Here is a 17,779-nt window from a genome sequence, read left to right as displayed (position 1 = left end):
CCGCGGTATTGACCATCAAAGTGGCCAACGCACTGGCAATCCTGGCCAGCTACAACAAGAAGCTGTGGTACAAGTTAGTTTCTACCAGACGACAAGCGGGTGGAGGCGATTTCCCTCTTCCAGGATGGGGAAGTGGTGTTGGATCATGCCATCACAGTGGTCCTGGATATCGCCAACATAGGCTTCCAACAGATGGGGAACGGTGTCTGCCTCAGTCGTCGAGGCTGGCTGAAGGCCACAAATTTCCGCCAGTAGGTCCAAACGAGGGTGCTGGACATGCCCTTCGACACGGACAACCTCTTCGGGAAGAAAGTCAACAAGTCTTTACAAACCATCAAGACTGATGCAGAGATGGCTCAGAACTTGGGCTCTCTCCAACAACACTGCTCTTTCTTCGCGGCCCTGGCGTAAAGTCCAGCAAGTCGAGGAAAGGTTTTTGGTGGAGGTTCCTCGTTGTACCATCAGCCCTCCCGTTCCATGACACAGGAGGCCTACGGGGGCCATTCCAAGGCTTTCGGTGGAAGTGGCAAGCGCCGTCATTGCCCCCCAGGAGGATAGTAGGCACCGAAGCAAGACTGAATGGGCCAGTATGTTGGGCTCCCACGTACGCACCCCAGTGGGAGGCCAGCTGATGGGATTCATCAGCGAGTGGAAGAAGATCTCCACTGACAAATGGGTGATGGACGCTCTCGCCCATGGACATACCCTGGGGTTTCAACAAAAAAGTGTCAGTGGATCCCTCCAATGACCCGGCAGGAGCAACACATCCCTCAGCTCTTGCAGAAAGTACGGGCATTGCTCGGAAAAGGGGCGATAGAGCTGGTTGCAAGACGACTCCGGAGTCTACCCCAGATACTTCTTAGTCAAAAAGAAGCCTGGGGGCTGGAGGCCAATTCTAGACCTGCACCGTCTCAACAAGTACCTTAAGGCCCAAAACCTCAGGATGGTCACGTTGCAGCACGTGCTCAGCCAACTGGAGGAAGGAGCCTTCTTGACGTCGCTGGATCTGGAAGACGCATACTTCCACGACCCCATCTACAGGAAGCATCGTCCCACGCTTTGTGATATAAGGAAGACATTACCAGTTCAAGGTCCTCCCTTTCGGCCTGAAGTCGGCGCCCAGGATGTTTACAAAGTGCCTGCCACCAGTGGCGGCCCATCTAAGTCTACAGGGGATACATGAGTACCTGTGCCTCGACAAAAGGCTCATCTGGGCCAAGTCAAGGGAAGTAGCTGTGAAACACATGGAAAAGAGCCTCGACAGATCTGGGGGTTCTCCGTGAATCATCTCATGTCCTGCTTGATTCCATCGCAGAATGCACTGTTCCTGGGATCCAGGCTCAACACAGGCTGCTTCCTGGCATCGCCTTCAGGGTAGAGGGTAGCCACCATTCTGGGGAAGGTGCAGCGGCTGTCGCCACTGAAGACCACCACGGTGCGGACCATCAAGTTGCTGCTCGGCATGATGTCATGCATCTGCCTCATCTGGCTCTGCAGGTTACGGATGCAACCTCTTCTGGAGTTCTTGGATGTTCTCTGGATCCATGTATCTGGAAGCTTCGCAGATAAGATCCCTCTTGACGAGGAGTTCCGTCGGGCTATAAAGTGGTGGTGGCTCCACTCCAATGTCGCCCAGGGCACAGGTTTTCAAAACCCTTATACCAGGAGACAGTCACCATGGATGCTTCCCTGGAGGGCTGGGGAGCCCACACCACACGTCTGCACGCTAGAGGCCTGTGGCTGCTGGAGGAGAAGGATCCCCACAGCAATATCCTGGAGCTGCGGGCAGTGTTTTGGGCCCTCAAATCATTCCTTCCGTTCCTGACGGGCAAAGTGGTGAGGATCTTCACAGACAACACCAACACAATGTTCTACATCAGGAAGCAGGGGGGCACCCAATCACCAGCGCTCTCCAGAGAGGTGTAGGAATTGTGGCACTGGGCCGACCACGACATGTTCCTCGTCCCCTTTCACCTGGCGGGACTCAAGGACACCATCGCCGACTCCCTCAGCAGGGAGTTGCGCTCCTGTCACGAGTGGGAACTTCAGCAGAATCAGGTGGACCGCATCTTCCTCAATTTGGGCAGACCCCAGATTGATCTGATTGCGACAGCCGCAAACTCCAAATGCCAGAAATCCCCCAGCAGGTTCCACCAACCGAGGAGCATGGGGGACGCATTCTCGCCTGTTCCTCTACGCATTCCCTCCGCTGCCGCTCCTGCTGTGAGTCATGAATCAACTCAAACAGTGCCGATGCAGGACGACACTCGTCGCCCCAGCGTAGCTGGGGCAGATTTGGCACCCGGACCTTCGCTGCCGGTCATTGTCACCTCCGGTTAAGCTGCCAGTGGCCGCGGACCTGATCACCAGAAAAGGAGGCGCAATCCTGCATCACGAGCCAGGATCGCTGTACCAGAGGGCTTGGCTCCTGAAGCCCTAGAGTTCGGAGTATACAAGTTGCTGGCGGACTGCAGGGAGGTCCTTGCCAGGGCATCATTAACTCGTAAGTGCTACGGGCACAAGTGGAAACGTTTTGCTATGTGGTGCCGGTCGCAGAAGATCAACCCTCCGAGGGTCACGGCCCCACAGATTCTTCCATACTTGTTGTCCTTGGCCAAGGTGGGACTGGTGCACGCCTCTATCAAGGTGCATCTGGCGGCTATCTCCCGCTACACCAGGTTTCCAGGACAATCTTCCCTTTGGTCCCACCGTCTTGTCAAGGAGTTCCTCAAAGGACTGTTTCGATCATTCCCGCCGGTTAAGGCTCCTGCCTCCGGCGTGGGAACTCACACATGGTGCGAGTAGGCTCATGGGGGCACTCTTCGAGCCTATGCACCAGCCCCCTCTCAAGTTCCTCTTGTGGAAAACGGCTTTCCTCATGGCCATCACCTCTGCCAGCAGGGTGAAATCCAGGCCCTATCCTGCAAACAGCCATATCTGACTTTTCACGAAACAAGGGTGGTGCTGGGGACGCACCACTCCTTCATGCCAAAGGTTCCACCAGAATTCCACTTCAACAAGCCTTTGGTGTTGCCCATATACTTTCTGAAACCTTTGTCGCCGGCTGAAAGGACTTTGCACTTGCTGGATGTTGCTCGTGCTCTGAAGTTCTACGTGGCAAGCACAAAGAGTTTTTGGAAGATGTCTCAATGGTCCTGTGAACCATGCATGGGAACCCTTTGTCCAAGGCTTCCATCTGAAGGCGGCTCTCTGGCTGTATCACACACGGTCATCGGTTGGCAAACCGACCGCTGACTGGCCATCCGAGTGCCCATTCCACCAGAGCGATCGCTGCAACGACGGCGTTCCTGTCTGGTGTGCCCCTGCTGGACATCTGCAGGGCTGCTACGTGAATGTCCATGCACACCTTCACGAAATTCTACTGCGTCGACAGGATTCCAGAGAGGAGTCCTGGGTCGGCCAAGCAGTGCTACGTAACCTGTTTGCTTCCATGTGAGCCTGTTCTAGAGGTAAGAGTAATTGCTTCTGTTGAGTCTTGCCACCTCCCGTGGTTGTGCAATGTTGTACCGCTATGTATTCTTTATTCAGGAGGATGTGAATCCATGCCAGACCCCATGCTGGAGAAGGAACAAGTTACTTACCTTTAACTATTGTTCTCCAGCATGGGTCTGACATGGATTCACATGTGAACCCTCCCTCCTAACCCTCTGCAGCTCTTCTTGGTCATACTGCCACTTTATGTGCTTGCCAAATCTGAAGATTGCTGCCAGAGGAGGGGCTTAGGCAGAGGGCAGTATGACCCAGAGTTCAGGGATTGGTTTAGTGGAGAAATACAGTTTGTAAGTGAAAGTGAAACTGTTTTTTATTTTACCGACGATTCCCAGCCTGACGACAGAGAATATTCATGAGCATGTGAATCCATGCCAGACAATGCTGGAGAACAATAGTTATAAGTAAGTAACTTGTTCCTTTTTTTATCTTGCCGACAGTATTTTGATCCTTCAGAGGGGTTGTTGGAAACTGAGGCTGAGTCTCGTCTCATTACTCCAATTTCTCTGGAGTAAAGTGTAGTCACGTTTTGAATTGCTTCTTGATCTGTTTTACCTTGCCACAGTAGAGATGGTTTCACAGCATCAGAGCTGTGACGACTCAAACAATGAAACCGTCCAAAGCTGCGTATACATATCATGCTTTGCACACATTTTACTGTTAGGGGTGTTGGCCGTGAAGGCCTGTGGACGATTCTGGTGCGAACTTGGTACTTCATCATTAGCGCTGTAGGGGTCTTATTCGTGACCTCATGGGGTGTGTTGCGGTAGTGCCTTAGAATTCGACAGAGTGCCTGGTGTGGATCAGTGCCTTCAATGCGGGCCCTTTGCAGAGTCCTCTTGATTGAGGCCATAAATCTTTCTGCCATCCCGTTGGCTTGGGGCAAGCATGGTGTAATCTTTTGATGGCTGAACCCCATGTGTTTTGCGAACACCCCAAACTCATGGCCGCTGAAGGGTGGACCATTGTCCGATTTAATTGTATCTGGGATTCCCCATTCGCGTATGACCCCATCGAAGATGGCTGCTACTTGGGCAAAACCTGTGGATTTTGCTCTCTTTACAATCGGGAACCTGGAGTGTTCGTCAATGAAGAGTAGCAGGTGCTCACCGGACTCAAGGGGCCCGTAGAAGTCGACAGCAACACTCTCCCATGGATGATCTGGAATCTGCATCGGTCTGACGGGGTCGGAGGTCCGGCTCTGGCCGTGCATTGGCAGGCTACACAGTTGTTCACCCACTGGTCCACCATAGCATCCAGGAACGGGAACGAGACTTAACATCTGAGCTGTCTTTTGGTGTTGTCTGCCCCCCGATGACCTTCGTGGGCCGTCTTGATGACTTCCGAGCGGAGGGCCGCCGGGATGAGCAATCGCCACCCTCTCAGAAGTATCGTCCTGTCCTGCACGGCTAGCTCTGTGAGTACCTTGGCCAGCCTTTCCAGTTCATCTCTGCAGGCGCCTGGGTGTCTGAGCACGGCGCAGCGATAGTCCTTCCATCTGTTGTTTTCAGTCAGGCTAATCGCCAAGGCCAGTTTGGATTTGCTGAAGCAGCATTTTTCCAGGTTGAGTGTCAGTCCAGCCATTTGAACAGCAGCACACGTTGCACGTAGGGCCGTATCCTGCTCTTCTCGCGACTTCCCGAACACGAGAATGTCATCACTGTAGTTAAGTGTCTCTTTAATCAATCTAATCACTTGCCTGATGGCTTCATGGATTTCAGCCGCCAACGAAATGCCGAAGTTCAGCCGTTTGTAATGGAAGAGCCCGTCGTGGGTTGTGAAGGTGGTTATACCTCTGGACTCAGGATGAAGTTCCATTTGGTGGTACCCTTGGTTGAGGTCGAGCTTGGAAAAGAGAACGGCCTTGGTGAGTTGGAAATTCATGTCCTCGATTCTTGGCCTGGGATGTCGTTCCCTCTGGATGGCGGTGTTGGCCAGTCTCATGTCCACGCACAGTCTTAGGCGGCCTTCTTCTTTTGGTACGATGACAAGTGGTGAGACCCATGGAGTTGAGCCTGTGGCAGGTTCAATTATGTAATTCTTTAGGAATTGGTTGAGTTTGTTGAATACGGCTGCTTGGAGGTGAAAGCCAACTCTACGTGGATGTTGAGGAATGGGGCAGACTGACAGGTCAATGTGTAATTTGACAGGAGGACCTTTCATTTTGCCTAGCCCTTTGCATAGGCGTGGAAACTCCTCTAGGATTGTCTCTTTCGTGATGGCAGGTTTTGCCAATTGGTCGTTTGCCATGCTGCAGATCCGTTCATTCATTTCAGGCATGGGGGCTGTCGAAAGAATAGTGTTTCCTTCTTGGACATGAATGTCAATCAGACCCAGGCACAAGGCTGTCCTGTAGCTCAGAAGGCAACTTCCCTTGGTTGGACTCTGGATCACGTGGATGGCCGTTGTCGTGATCTGGCCTCGGTGGATGAGCCGCCGTTTGAACGACCCTATGGAATGTAGGCAAATGTCAGCAGCCCATTGAAAGATCTTGGAAGTTGTTTGTATTAGTGTTGGTCTGTCTTGGATCTGTTGAAATTCTTTCTCCCCCATGATGTTCACAGTGGCCCCTGAATCAATGAGGAAGCAAAACTGTTTTCTGCATATTTCTACTGCTATCCGGGGTGCTTCTCTGGCTTCTCCGTCATCCATGATGAGGTTCACATATTCATCTTGAGAGTACAGCTCATATTGTTCACTCTCATGTTCTTGGCCATAGGGTGCCATGGTGCAGTATCCTTGATGTGGTGGTGGTGGTCCATCATATTCATCACGGATTTGTGGGTTCAGATCTGGTCTCTCAAGCTCTTGAGGCTCGTCATCCGGGTAAAGTTCTTCGACACCCCTAACGTACCTTCTCGACCCTTGTTGGTATGGGCTCATCTGGCAAGTCTGGTTTTGCGGTGCTCTTTGGTATGACCTGTACTGTGGTGTTGTGGGTGCCCGTGGCATGGGAAAGGGCCTGCCTTCCCTACAGACGGACTGGAAGTTTCCTTCCCTCCCACAATTTCCACATTTCTGGGTGAGTGCAGGGCATGTTCCTGCTTGAGGAAAGGCCATCCCACAGCGGTAGCACTGTCGTTGCATCTGTGAGGTCGTCGGGTAGCCAGACCCGTTGCCTCGGTGTCCTCTTCATGTGGCGTTTGCTTGCATTGCCGCTACTATGTCACCTTTGTCCTGCTTGGGTGTAGTGTTGCCGGACATTTGAGTTGTTTGTATGTCCACTCTTTTGAGGATCCTGGCAATTTCGCTGACCCCCTCGATGGTGAGAGATTTCTTGAGTAGTTTTTTTTAGTATTGGCGAGATACACCCTTCAATCACTTGTAGACGAATGGCTTCATCCAAGGAGAACACGTGGAATTGGCAGTGTGCTCCTTTGATCCGTAGGCGAGTGATTAACTCATCCACTGTTTCATCAACTCTCTGGGTGCATTGGTTAAACATGCATCTTTCATAATCTCTGTTGGGCTCTATGACAAGTCTTTTGTTAAGGGCTGGGAGTAGCGATGTGAAATCAGGGTGTTCAGCCACTGGAATGGTTTTAATTAGTGTTTTGACTTTGTTGCCAACTGTGTTGAGAAACATGCTGCGTAGACGTGGGGAAGTCTCTTCGCCCGCAGCTGTGATGAAGTTATTAAAATCTTCAAGCCAGTCCACCCACTGGCGCCCTTTGTCGGCTTGCAGCGTCATCGAGAATGGCGGAGGCATTCGCCATGCGGTGGCAGTGGATTTAGTTGCGGGTGCTGGAGGTGTTGTGGCTGGCCTGCCTTGATCAGGGAGTGAAGCTCATGGTGACTGCGGGCTAGGGCGGTTGGGCCCCTTACGGTAGGTGACCACACTGTGCAGCAGGAGCTGCTGGGGGGGTGGCACCAACCTTATCGTGCTTGCCAGCACGTCTCAGGACACAGAAAGTTTGTTGTATTGCTTTTTGCGGTAACGTACTGTGAGGGGGCAGGCTCTTCAGGGAGGCGGCTCCCCTCAATGCACGTGCCCCCAGTTCCTTGTCCTCAAGGAGGTGTTGTTGCTCCTTTGGTTTCTTTTTTGGGCCCCACGTGTTCTACTAATTGGGAAAAGGCTCTCCTTTGCCACTGTTCTGGTGATAAAGTTCGTGCCCCCCCTTTTTTTCTTGAGGAGGTGGAGCACCTCTGCGGATTCCTTCTGGAGGGCCCACGTGTCACGTGGATGTGTAAAGGAGGCCTGATGAAATGGGCTGGGTGAAGGAGGAAGGGACGCCACCCACCTGTTGCTTCTGCGAGTCCACGTGGTGTGCAGGGCTCCGGCCGCTGACGGGTTGCCGCGCGGCTGTGGTATGGCGCGTGTCTCCTTCCACACTGTCCAGCTCCCAACTGAGGATAACATTGTGCGGCAGCAGGAGGAAGGTGAAAGCGGGGCCCGGGGTCGGGCCGCTGTTGGACCGGGTCGGCTTCAGCTGACTACCCTTGAATGCTGGAGGAAGGCGTGACCTGGGATCGGGTGTGCCACAGGACGGGCACCGAGGCCCCTGCTCAGCGGGATCGCTTGTGCAGTACAGGAGGAGGACGCTGGCGCATGAGGAGTAAGCCTCATCTGCAGTTGTTGACCGTGAAGGCCCGTGGACAAAGGAAGGACGCACACCAACAAATTGGAACAACGTCTGCTTTATTCAGCGACATACACAAAACTGAAACTACTCCTCCCTCCTTCTACATCACGAACCACGTGACTACTTCCCCAAGGCCCCGTCTCTGCCTTAAAGAGACCGGGGCTCTGTAACAGGTTGAATATTCTGACTGAAGGAACGAGCGCCATACCAAGTATGCATTGAATGCTCAGAATCAAGGAACAAAAGAACGTTTGAATTACTAGCACAAACATGTTTAATAAATGGGTGGCCATTCTTGCGTTCCCAAAATGCATTCGAAACTTAGCTAAGCCCGACCACCCCAGTCCTGCCCACACTCCTACCAATCGGGATTTTGGGGGCAGTTCCCCCAGTAAATTGTGTCAATTTCCAGCACTAGCCATGTGAGATGGACACTAATAGGCTTATGATGCAGTTCCAGTCCAGCGGCTAAATGCTTCACGGTTATATATCACACAGCAAAAGGATGCATCCCACATTCTGTAAAAACGGATTGTGGTTCATAAATGCATAGTATATCAAATTATAATACAATATGCATACTATGGTTTTCGACTGTTTCATTCAGACTCTGGTGGATGCACAATAATGCTTTGAATTTGGAATAAGAAGAAGAAAATAAAGAGGAAACATTCAGGGGGGTGTGTATCCGGATGGGATTGAAAGGTTGTGTTTACAATGAGTCACCATTTCATGGGGGAGTTCCACTGCCATCAGAGTCTCAAAGGCACCGAGTCAACAAGTGTAAAAGCTATACAATGGAAATAAAAGCTAAAATTCCTTGTTTGAAGTTAAAGGAAGACAGAGCTTGTTGAAGCATACGGAAGCTTCAAGGGAGGGAAGAAAAAAACATGCACATTTGGAAGTTGCAGTTAAATGGAAAGCAGATTCGACTTGCCTTCGTCAGCAAGTGACCCAGTTACGTACGTAAGCGTGAGTCTTTGCTACGCACGAAGGAAACTGTGCTCCGTTGACCAGTGCCAGAAACACACTCTCCAGCCATTATCTCTCAAGCTTCAGTGAACAGCTAGTGATCATGTTTAAGAAAAATCTGCACCCCAATGCATTTTAAAAGCACAGCTTACCTAAAGCACTGAATGCATCAGACTCCGGTTAGTTTTCTTTTCAGTACGATAACATCTCAGGTGTTACTTCTAAACCTTTCATTAACTGAAACCGTTTTACATGCGAGGCATCACACACAAACGCATAAAAAGCTAGAGCTCACGTTGTTAGTTGGCGAAAGGTTGAATATGATTTCGGAGTACAGTGTCCTGGTCTTCATTTTTCCAAGCTTCTGTAAATGAACCGCTTTGTTTGCTGCTACGAGAATTTGAAGCGGATCCACAATCTGTCGATACAAAATTTCAAAGCTTTATTTAAAAGGTTTTAATCAGATAATATAAATGAAAGAAGAGGTGTACAAAGAAAGCAAAGAGACAATATGGTGCAACCGTCAAACAGTGTAACAATTGGGAAAACAAAATGATCTGAACTTCAGTTAAAGACAGTGCCAAAAATAGAAGTATAGAAGGTTAGATTATGTTACTTTGCATTTATATAGCGCCTTATGTACCATTGATATGGTCTTAAGGCGCTGGTAGGTTGAACGCCCTTGGGAACCGGAGTTCAGGTCAGTAGAGAGAGTAGAGAGAGTCAAAGGTGCGTGTGAGCACCGGATATGTGTGCAGCTGGTGTGGCATTTGTGTAAAAGCTGCTTCTTAGCGGTAGATGTGGTGGTTGAGAGATCAGGAGTATGTGTTCGTTCTGGCAGGATTTATCCAGAGACCGAATGTGGCTGTATTAGGCCTGAGGAGAACGCCTGGCTGGGAGGGGTGTAACCAGCAGTGTTTACTTAGAGTGTTGGGGAGTATGCGGCAGATGTTAGTATGAGAACAGTTATACCGAATGATGTCATAGTATCTCTGTGTTCTAGTTGAATGGTGGTGTAAAGAAGAGAGTAAGTGTGGTGATGTGATATGATGGGTTACATGCTCTTTCAAACGTTCCATGCACTCCAAAATGTTCCATGTAAGTCACGAAATTCTATGCACTCCAGTCCGCTCCATGCACTCCAATCCGTTCCGTGTATTCTGGGTTGTTTTATGCACTTTATCCACATATTTCACCCATACAATCTACATACTTCACCCGTTTCATCCATATACATCGCCCGTTCCATCCACATACGTCGCCCGTTCCGTCCGCTCTATGCATTCAGCGGCTCTACGTACTCATCCGCTCTACGCAATCACCTGCACTGCGCATTCTTTCGCTCTAGGCACTCATCCACTCTACATGTACTCCGCACCCATCCGTTCTAGGCACTCATCCGTTCTACGCAACTCATCCACTCTACGCAACTCATCTGCTTTATGCCCTTGCACGCTCGACATATTCGCCTGCTCTACGCACTCACCCGCTCTAACGCACTCACCCGCTCCAACGCACTCGTCGGCTCTACCCACTAGTCTGTTCTACGCAATCATCCGCTCCACACACTCCTCCATTGTTACACACTCCTTTGCTCTGTGCACTCTTCCGCTCCGCGCACTCTTCCGCTCTACTCACCCATCACGCTATGCTCACCCATTCGCTCCCCGCACTCATCCGCTCCTCGCACTCATCCGCTCCTCGCACTCATTCTTTCCACGCATTCATCTGCTATATCCACTCATCTGCTCCACAGGGTTGTTCGCTCATACGCAGTTATCCGCTCTGTGCACTCATACGCTCTATACACTCATCCAGTCTGCACATTCATCTGCTCCTGCGTTCTACACATTCTTCCGCACTCATCCGCTCTACACCCTCATCCGCTCTACATACTCATTGGTTCTACACTCATCCGTTCTGCACATTCATTTGCTCTACGCACTCCTGCCTTCTACACACTTCTCTGCACTTACACACTCATCCGCTCAACATACTCATCCGATCTACACACTCATCCGCTCAGCGCATTCATCCGCTCAGCGCATTCATCCGTTCCACACGTTTCATCCATTCTAACGATTTCATCCACTCCATTCACTTCGTTCATTCATCGTGCATTTCATTAATTTAAATCTCGTTACTGTTTTTGTACGATTTATTCTCATTATCCACTTCACTGGTTTGGTCTACTTTACTCGTTCTATTCTGTTAGTCCTTTTATTTTATATTAGTGGTTATTAGATGTTAATTTCTCGCATCTAGTAGATTGGTGTCATTTTAGATGCTGTTATTCTGTTTTTGGGTTAGTTTGCGTATGGGTTGGTTTTAGGTGAAGAGCCATGTTTTCATTAGTTTGCGGAAAGACATTAGATCTTCAGTTAGGCGGATGTGAGGTGGGAGTGCGTGCCACAGTGTGGGGGCCAAGGCTGAGAATGATGATCCGCCTAACCTGACTGAGTTTGTCTTAGGTATGACTAGGAGGCCGGCTGAGCTTGATCTTAGAGTGCGTGCAGGATGGTAGGGTTTTAGCTTGTCTTGAAGATATTGAGGTCCTGTTTTATGCAATGCTCGATGGGAGATGCATAAGGTTTTGAAAGTCACCCTTCGGGCCACTGGAAGCCAGTGCAGAGTCTTAAGGGCTAGGGGGATGTGCTCTCTTGGGCCGAGCGCAAGTAGCAGTTTGGCTGCAGCGTTTTGTGCCCTTTGAAGTTTATTCAGTTGGTAAGCGTGGACTCCTAGGTAGAGGGGGTTTGCGTAGTCCAGTCTTGATATAACAATTGATTGGACCGCGGAATGTCTGTTGGGAAAGGAGAGATATGGAAAGATGCGCCTAAGGGTTTTAAGGTGGTAGTGGTAGGACTCTGAGACGTTGACTTGGCGCGAGAGTGTTAGGCTTGGAAGGAGTAGGTGGAGAGTATTGTTATTTGGTACCTATCTTTGAGGAATGAAGCTATCCATTTAAGAGCGGTTCCACGAATTCCTAGGGAGTGGAGGCGGCCAAGGAGGATTGAGTGATTGATTGTGTCGAAGGCGGCGGATAGGTCAAGAAGGATTAATGCGGCGCATCCGCAGAGTCTGCTGTCATTTTAAGGTCATCCCAGATTGAGGTTAAGTTCTGTGAGGGGGTCTGAAACCTGATTGTGCGGGGTCTAGGAGATTGTTGGCTTCGACAAAGGCATTTAGTTGGGAGTAGGCGGTTCGGTGAATAAGTTTGGCAAGGAACCTGGTGTTTGAGATGAGGCGGTAGTTTTTGGGCTCGAGCGGGTCGAGGGAAGATTTTTTTTATTCGAGGTTTGACATGAACCGTTTTGAATGTGTCCGGAAAGATACCCGAGGAAAGGGAGTCATTTATGATGGATCTTGCGTGTTCTCCTGCGCAGGTGGAAGTGAAAAATTGGTCTGGTGATATTGGACTAAAGGATTTGAACGTTGGTTGCGAGAGAGAGAGAGAGAGAGAGAGAGAGAGAGAGAGAGAGAGAGAGAGAGAGAGAGAGAGAGATTGTGAGGGGGTCGGGACGGTCGTAGTGCATGCCGGTTTGGTGAATTCAGAGATGATTTTGTGAAGTTCTTTGCTGGAGTTTTTGCAGTTTAGGATTCGGGAGTTGTAGTGGGCTTTTTTTGTTTTCCGGATTTCGGCCTTGTACTGATGAAGGTGTCGGGCCAAGGCAGCTCTGCTCTCCTGGGTTTTGTCTTTCTGCCATTTGTGTTCTAAGTATTTATATAGTTGTTTAGTGGTCTTCAACTTAGGTGTGAACCATCTAGGGAACAGGCCAGGGCGGGCTGATGGTTTGCAAGAGGGTGTGAGCCGTATTAATGAGGTGTTGAGCCATGAGTCAAAGGAGTCAGGGCCTAGTTGTTTATTGAGTTGGCAGGTAGGTGGTGGAGACTGGAGGAGTGCGTCAGCTAGGTCAGGAACGATTATTCGTTTTTTCCAGCACTTGCGTAGTTTTGGAGGTTCAGGTTCGAGTACGGGAAGGGGTTCGGGTGAGCGAATGGCGAAAGAAACAAATGAAGTGATCGGACCAGATGATAGGGGTGGGGGGGTTAAGATGTATCTGGTTGTGTGAGCTAAAGATGGCATCAAGAGTGTGTCCTTTATAGTGAGTCGGGCCGTTTATGTGGGGTTGGAGGTTTATTGCGTCTAGACCATCAATCAGAGAGTGTGTCATAGGGTTGGTGGGGATGTCGAGCCATATGTTGAAGTCTCCAAGGAGGGTGAGGTTGGGAGGGTTTGGTTGAAGGGTGGCAATAGAGTCGCATAGGTTGTTTGAGAATGGTCTATCGTAGCCAAGGGGTCTGTAGTTTATTAGGAAGCTGTGTGAGAACAACGGGGAGAGGGATAGTTTAACGAGGAGTGATTCGCAGGAAGGAATGGAAGGTTGGTTGTCGATGATTGAGGGGTGGAAGTGAGACTTGAAGACAAATGCTTTTCCCCCACCTCTAGAGGGACGGTTCAGTGGGATGAGGGAGTAGTCAGGGGGGAAGGCTTCATTGGCGATTGGGGCGAAGTCGTCAGAGAACCAAGTTTCAGTGATGAAAACCAGGTCCAGTTTGTCAGCTGCAAGGAGGTCAAAGATGCAGTGTCTGTTTTTTGCTACGGATCGGGCGTTAAATAGGATGCAGTTCACTGCCAAGCCCCCTATATGTGCATTCACTTAAAAAGATAAAATAAAATATAAAAATTAGGTGTTTTTACCCACCTTGGGGACATAAAAAGGTTGAGCCATGTATAATACTGATTCAATTAGCAAGACACTCTTTAAGTAGGGGTTTGGAAGAGCCTGAAGTGATATGGTTCTTCATCTTTCACAAAATCAATAAAAGGTGAACAAAAAAACTAAGAATTGTGTACATTTGTTTTTTATTAATTATGAGATGTTCTCCATCGCCCGGACTTCCCAAACCTTAACCCACCAATTCGCTATGTTAGGCCCAGAGAAATCTCTCCACTGCAGTCCTATGTTATGTCTTGCTGTCTGCAGTGAGTCAGTAGCAAGGCTTTCAGCCCTCACTTTGGACATGCACCCTCAGTGTTTATATAGCCCAATATTATCACTAGGGGTCCCATGCCAAGTTTGTTATAATTTTCTTGTGCGTTCTTTCCAGAAGGTTTGAAGTATTGTACTTTATAGTAATGGTAAAAGGCGCTATATAAATTACTATAGTCTCAACGCGTTTGTGGTCGGACGCCTACGGGGACCGCAGTACACAGAGTTGAACATTTTCAGAGGTTTAGAATATGTGTCAGCATTTGGCCAAGATTAGGAATCAGGGGGGCTGGCTATGCTCCAGTAAGCAACCCAAGAGGTCATGCAACTGCATGGGTGCTGAGGGAGGTCATGAGAGTGTGCTAGTGCAAGAGACATGTTATGTGTCTAGCTAGACCGAATTTGTGGTAGTTGTAGTTGCATTCTAATGTGTGTGGATGGATAGCCGTGCCTGCGGCAGATGTCCACCGCAGTGCTGTGTTATACGTACCTTAAACTCAGATGGAGCTCATCTTTGATCTCGTTGTGTGATCTGATCATCTGTGTGAAATGAAAAGCTACCCTCATAGGCTCTTCTATGCACTATGGACAGGTTACCCTCTTCTATTGGGCAACATGTCTGCTGCAGTCTGCTGCTGTTCTGCACTCTCTCCAGCACCAGCATAAGTGGGAGGGGTATCTATGTGGTGTTAGATATCACCGAAAACAGATTGTACAAGCATTTTTCGTAATGGAGGTCGCTTTTGAAGGATTTTTTGTTCTTTTCCATACGTATAACAAGTCCTCTTCCAGAATTGGAATCTCCAATTTCTCTGTCCATTTGTTAATGTAAGGAAAAGATTAATTGGGGAAATCTTTAATTAAAGTTGGTAAATTTAAGTGATTCTTTTTTTAGTAAGGCCTTCATGAAGGGTGAGGTCTAGGCCTTTAGGTAAATGGCCCTAGCTGTGATTGTTTTTAATTTGTGAAGACCAGTGTCTCAATCGGGCATACCTAAACTTCAGGATTTCGTTGACGTCAAAGTTTGTTTTGCATTCCTTAAAACTATATGGGCTGGTTTGTGTACTAAACCCTAGGCACTTGCCTATGAGAGAGGCTGAAAAGCTTTTGTGTGGTGTATGATGCAATATTCGAGTGTTGAAAGGAGAAAAAACTGTTCACTAAATTTGTGTCTTGTATTGATCCCCACTGCTAACCTGTGCAGGATCTTCACTTTACGGAGATGGCTAGGTGGGGTTTCCTGCGTAGCTTTGGAATATTAGTCGCATAGAGTGAATTTCTTGATGATGTTAGTCAGATTCCTAAACTATTGCTGGAGTCCTCGGTCTATGTTGTGGAAGATATCCTACTCAGAAGGCTTTGGTCTTCCGGTGTGAGTGTAACCATTACCCCCGCCCATTTATCATTGTGTACAGTGAATCTGGAAACCAGTTGAAATGCCTGTAGCTCGTGTCTCACTGAAGGCAAAAATGGCTTAATATTACTGAAAATCAAGGCAATATCAGCATACAATACCATCTTATTTTGGATATTCAGATAACCACAGCAAGGGTGTGGCTTGGTTGTCTGCAGGAGCCAAGCCCTCAGGTTGAGCGATCCTGGTTCATGATGCAGGATTGCACCTCCTTCTCTGGTGAGAAGATCTGGGACCGCTGGTAGCTTTATCGGAGGTGACCCTGACAGGCTCTGCTGGCAAACTTCTGGCATGTGAAGTTCGCTGCCGTCACAAACAGATCGATCTGGGGTCTGCCCCACTTGGCAAAGATGTGGTCCATCTGGTCCTGCCAAAGTTCCCACTCATGGCAGAAGGGCAATTCCCTGCTGAGGGAATCCGCAATGATGTTCTTGACTCTCGCTAGGTGAAGAGGGACGAGGAGCATTTCTTGTCCGACGGTCCATTGCCATAAGTACTTCACTTCCCTGGAGAGCGTCGGGGATCAAGTGCCCCCTTGTTTCCTGATGTAGACCATCCATGGCTGTGTTGTCTGTAAAGATCCTCACCACCTTGCCCTTCAGAGACGGAAGGAATGACTTGAGGGCCCATAACACTGCCCGTAGCTCCAGGATGTTGATATGGAGATACTTCTCAGGCAGTCACAGGCCTCAGGCATGCAGACGTCGGGTGTGGACTCCACAGACTTCCAGAGAAGCGTCCGTAGTGACGGTTTCCTGGAACGGAGGATTCTGAAACCCCAGTGCCCGCGGGCGACATTGGAGAGGACGCCCCACCACCTTAATGCCCGATGGAGCTCGCCATCCAGAGTGATCTTATCCACAATGTTTAAAGACACTTGTACAGCGAGCGTCAAGGAACTCCTGAAGAGGTTGCATGTGTAGCCTGACGGATGAGGTAGATGCAGGACGACATCATGCCGAGCAACAACTTGATGGTCCGCACTGCTGGCGTCTTCATTGACAACAGCCACTGCACTTTCCCCTGGATGGCCGTTACCCTCTCCCTCCGAGGGTGATGCTAGGCAGGACACTGTATTGCGTCTGGCCCCCAGAACAGGGCGTTCCGCTATGGTGTCAACCAGGACCACGGATAATTGATGGAGAATCCCTGATCCGTCAGTTGCTTGACGGCCGCCTCTGTGTGTCCGAAGGCCAACACTTGCAAGCCGTCATAGAGGAACGGGTATACGTGAATCCCCGTGGACACAGATGGGCTGCCACCGATGCCAGGCACTTCGTGAACGCGCTGGGGGCCGACATCAAACCGAAGGGTAGGGCCTTTAACTGGTAGTGCTGTTCCTGCACCATGAAGCGTAGAAACTTTCAGTGTTTTCTGTGACTGGGGACGTGGAAGTAGGCATCCCCCAGGTCCAGCGACGTCAATATCCCCGCTTTCCAGTTGTTCAAACACGTGCTGCAACATTACCATCCTGACTTCAGGTACTTGTTCAGATGTTGCAGGTCTAGAATGGGCCTTCAGCCCCCGCCTTCTTACCAATAAGTATTTGGAATAGACTCCGGAGCCCAAGAATCACTGGTGAACCAACTCTATCACCCCTTTTCGTAGCATGGCCCCTACCTTCCTCAAAGAGCTGAGTGATGTGCTGCTCCTGACGGACTAGCGGAGGGATCCGCGGACACCTGTGCTGAAATTCCAGGGTATGTCCTTGGGCAAAAGCATCCAGCACCCATCTGTCGGTTGAGATCTTTTCACACTCGCTGATGTACCTCGTCAGCCGGCCTCCCACCGGGGTACACGGGTGGGTGCCCAACATCTTGACCAGTTCAGGCTAGCTTGCTGTCTTCCTCCACCGTAGGCCTGGGAACAGCCTCTGTGGGCTTCCTGGGTAATGGATCTGGGAGGCTGACGGTACGAGGAGGAGAAACCTTTCGAAGACCTGCCAGACATTCTTCTGGAGGAGCGAAAGGAAGAGCAGTGCTGCTGGAGGGTGCCCAGGGCACAGGCTGTCTCTGTATTCGCCTTGGTGTCTTGTAGAGACTCGTCGACGACCTTCCCGAAAAAGTTATCTCCATCAAAAGGCATGTCCAGTACCTTTGTTTGGAACTCTAGGTGGAAATTCGCGGCCTTCAACCAGCCCTGGCGATGAAGGCAGACACCGTTCCCCATCTGTCGGAACCCTGTGTTGGCAACGTCCACCGCCACTGTGATGGCGTGATCCGACGCTACCTCTGCCTCCTGGAAGAGGGCGATCGCCTCCATCCTCTTGTCATCTGGCAGGAAATCCAAAATCGGGCCCAGTTTGTACG

The 17,779-nt window shown here is 49.9% G+C and overlaps 1 protein-coding gene across 2 annotated transcripts in view; it reads right to left on the bottom strand.

The window, feature by feature from the left end:
* TPRKB (TP53RK binding protein) overlaps positions 1 to 17,779 on the bottom strand; it is a 139,344-nt gene that overhangs the window by 40,734 nt on the left and 80,831 nt on the right. For both annotated transcript variants that reach the window (XM_069629227.1, XM_069629228.1), the window contains exon 3: positions 9,361 to 9,483. In XM_069629227.1, coding sequence (XP_069485328.1) covers positions 9,361 to 9,483 — 123 coding nt within the window. The remainder of the gene's footprint in view (positions 1 to 9,360; positions 9,484 to 17,779) is intronic.

This window comes from Ambystoma mexicanum, chromosome 12 (assembly GCF_040938575.1).
Source record: "Ambystoma mexicanum isolate Mex_15411 chromosome 12, UKY_AmexF1_1, whole genome shotgun sequence".
In the NCBI taxonomy this organism is placed as follows: domain Eukaryota; kingdom Metazoa; phylum Chordata; class Amphibia; order Caudata; family Ambystomatidae; genus Ambystoma; species Ambystoma mexicanum.
Note: the sequence above shows the minus strand (reverse complement) of the source record. Positions and strands in the feature narration are given on the sequence as shown.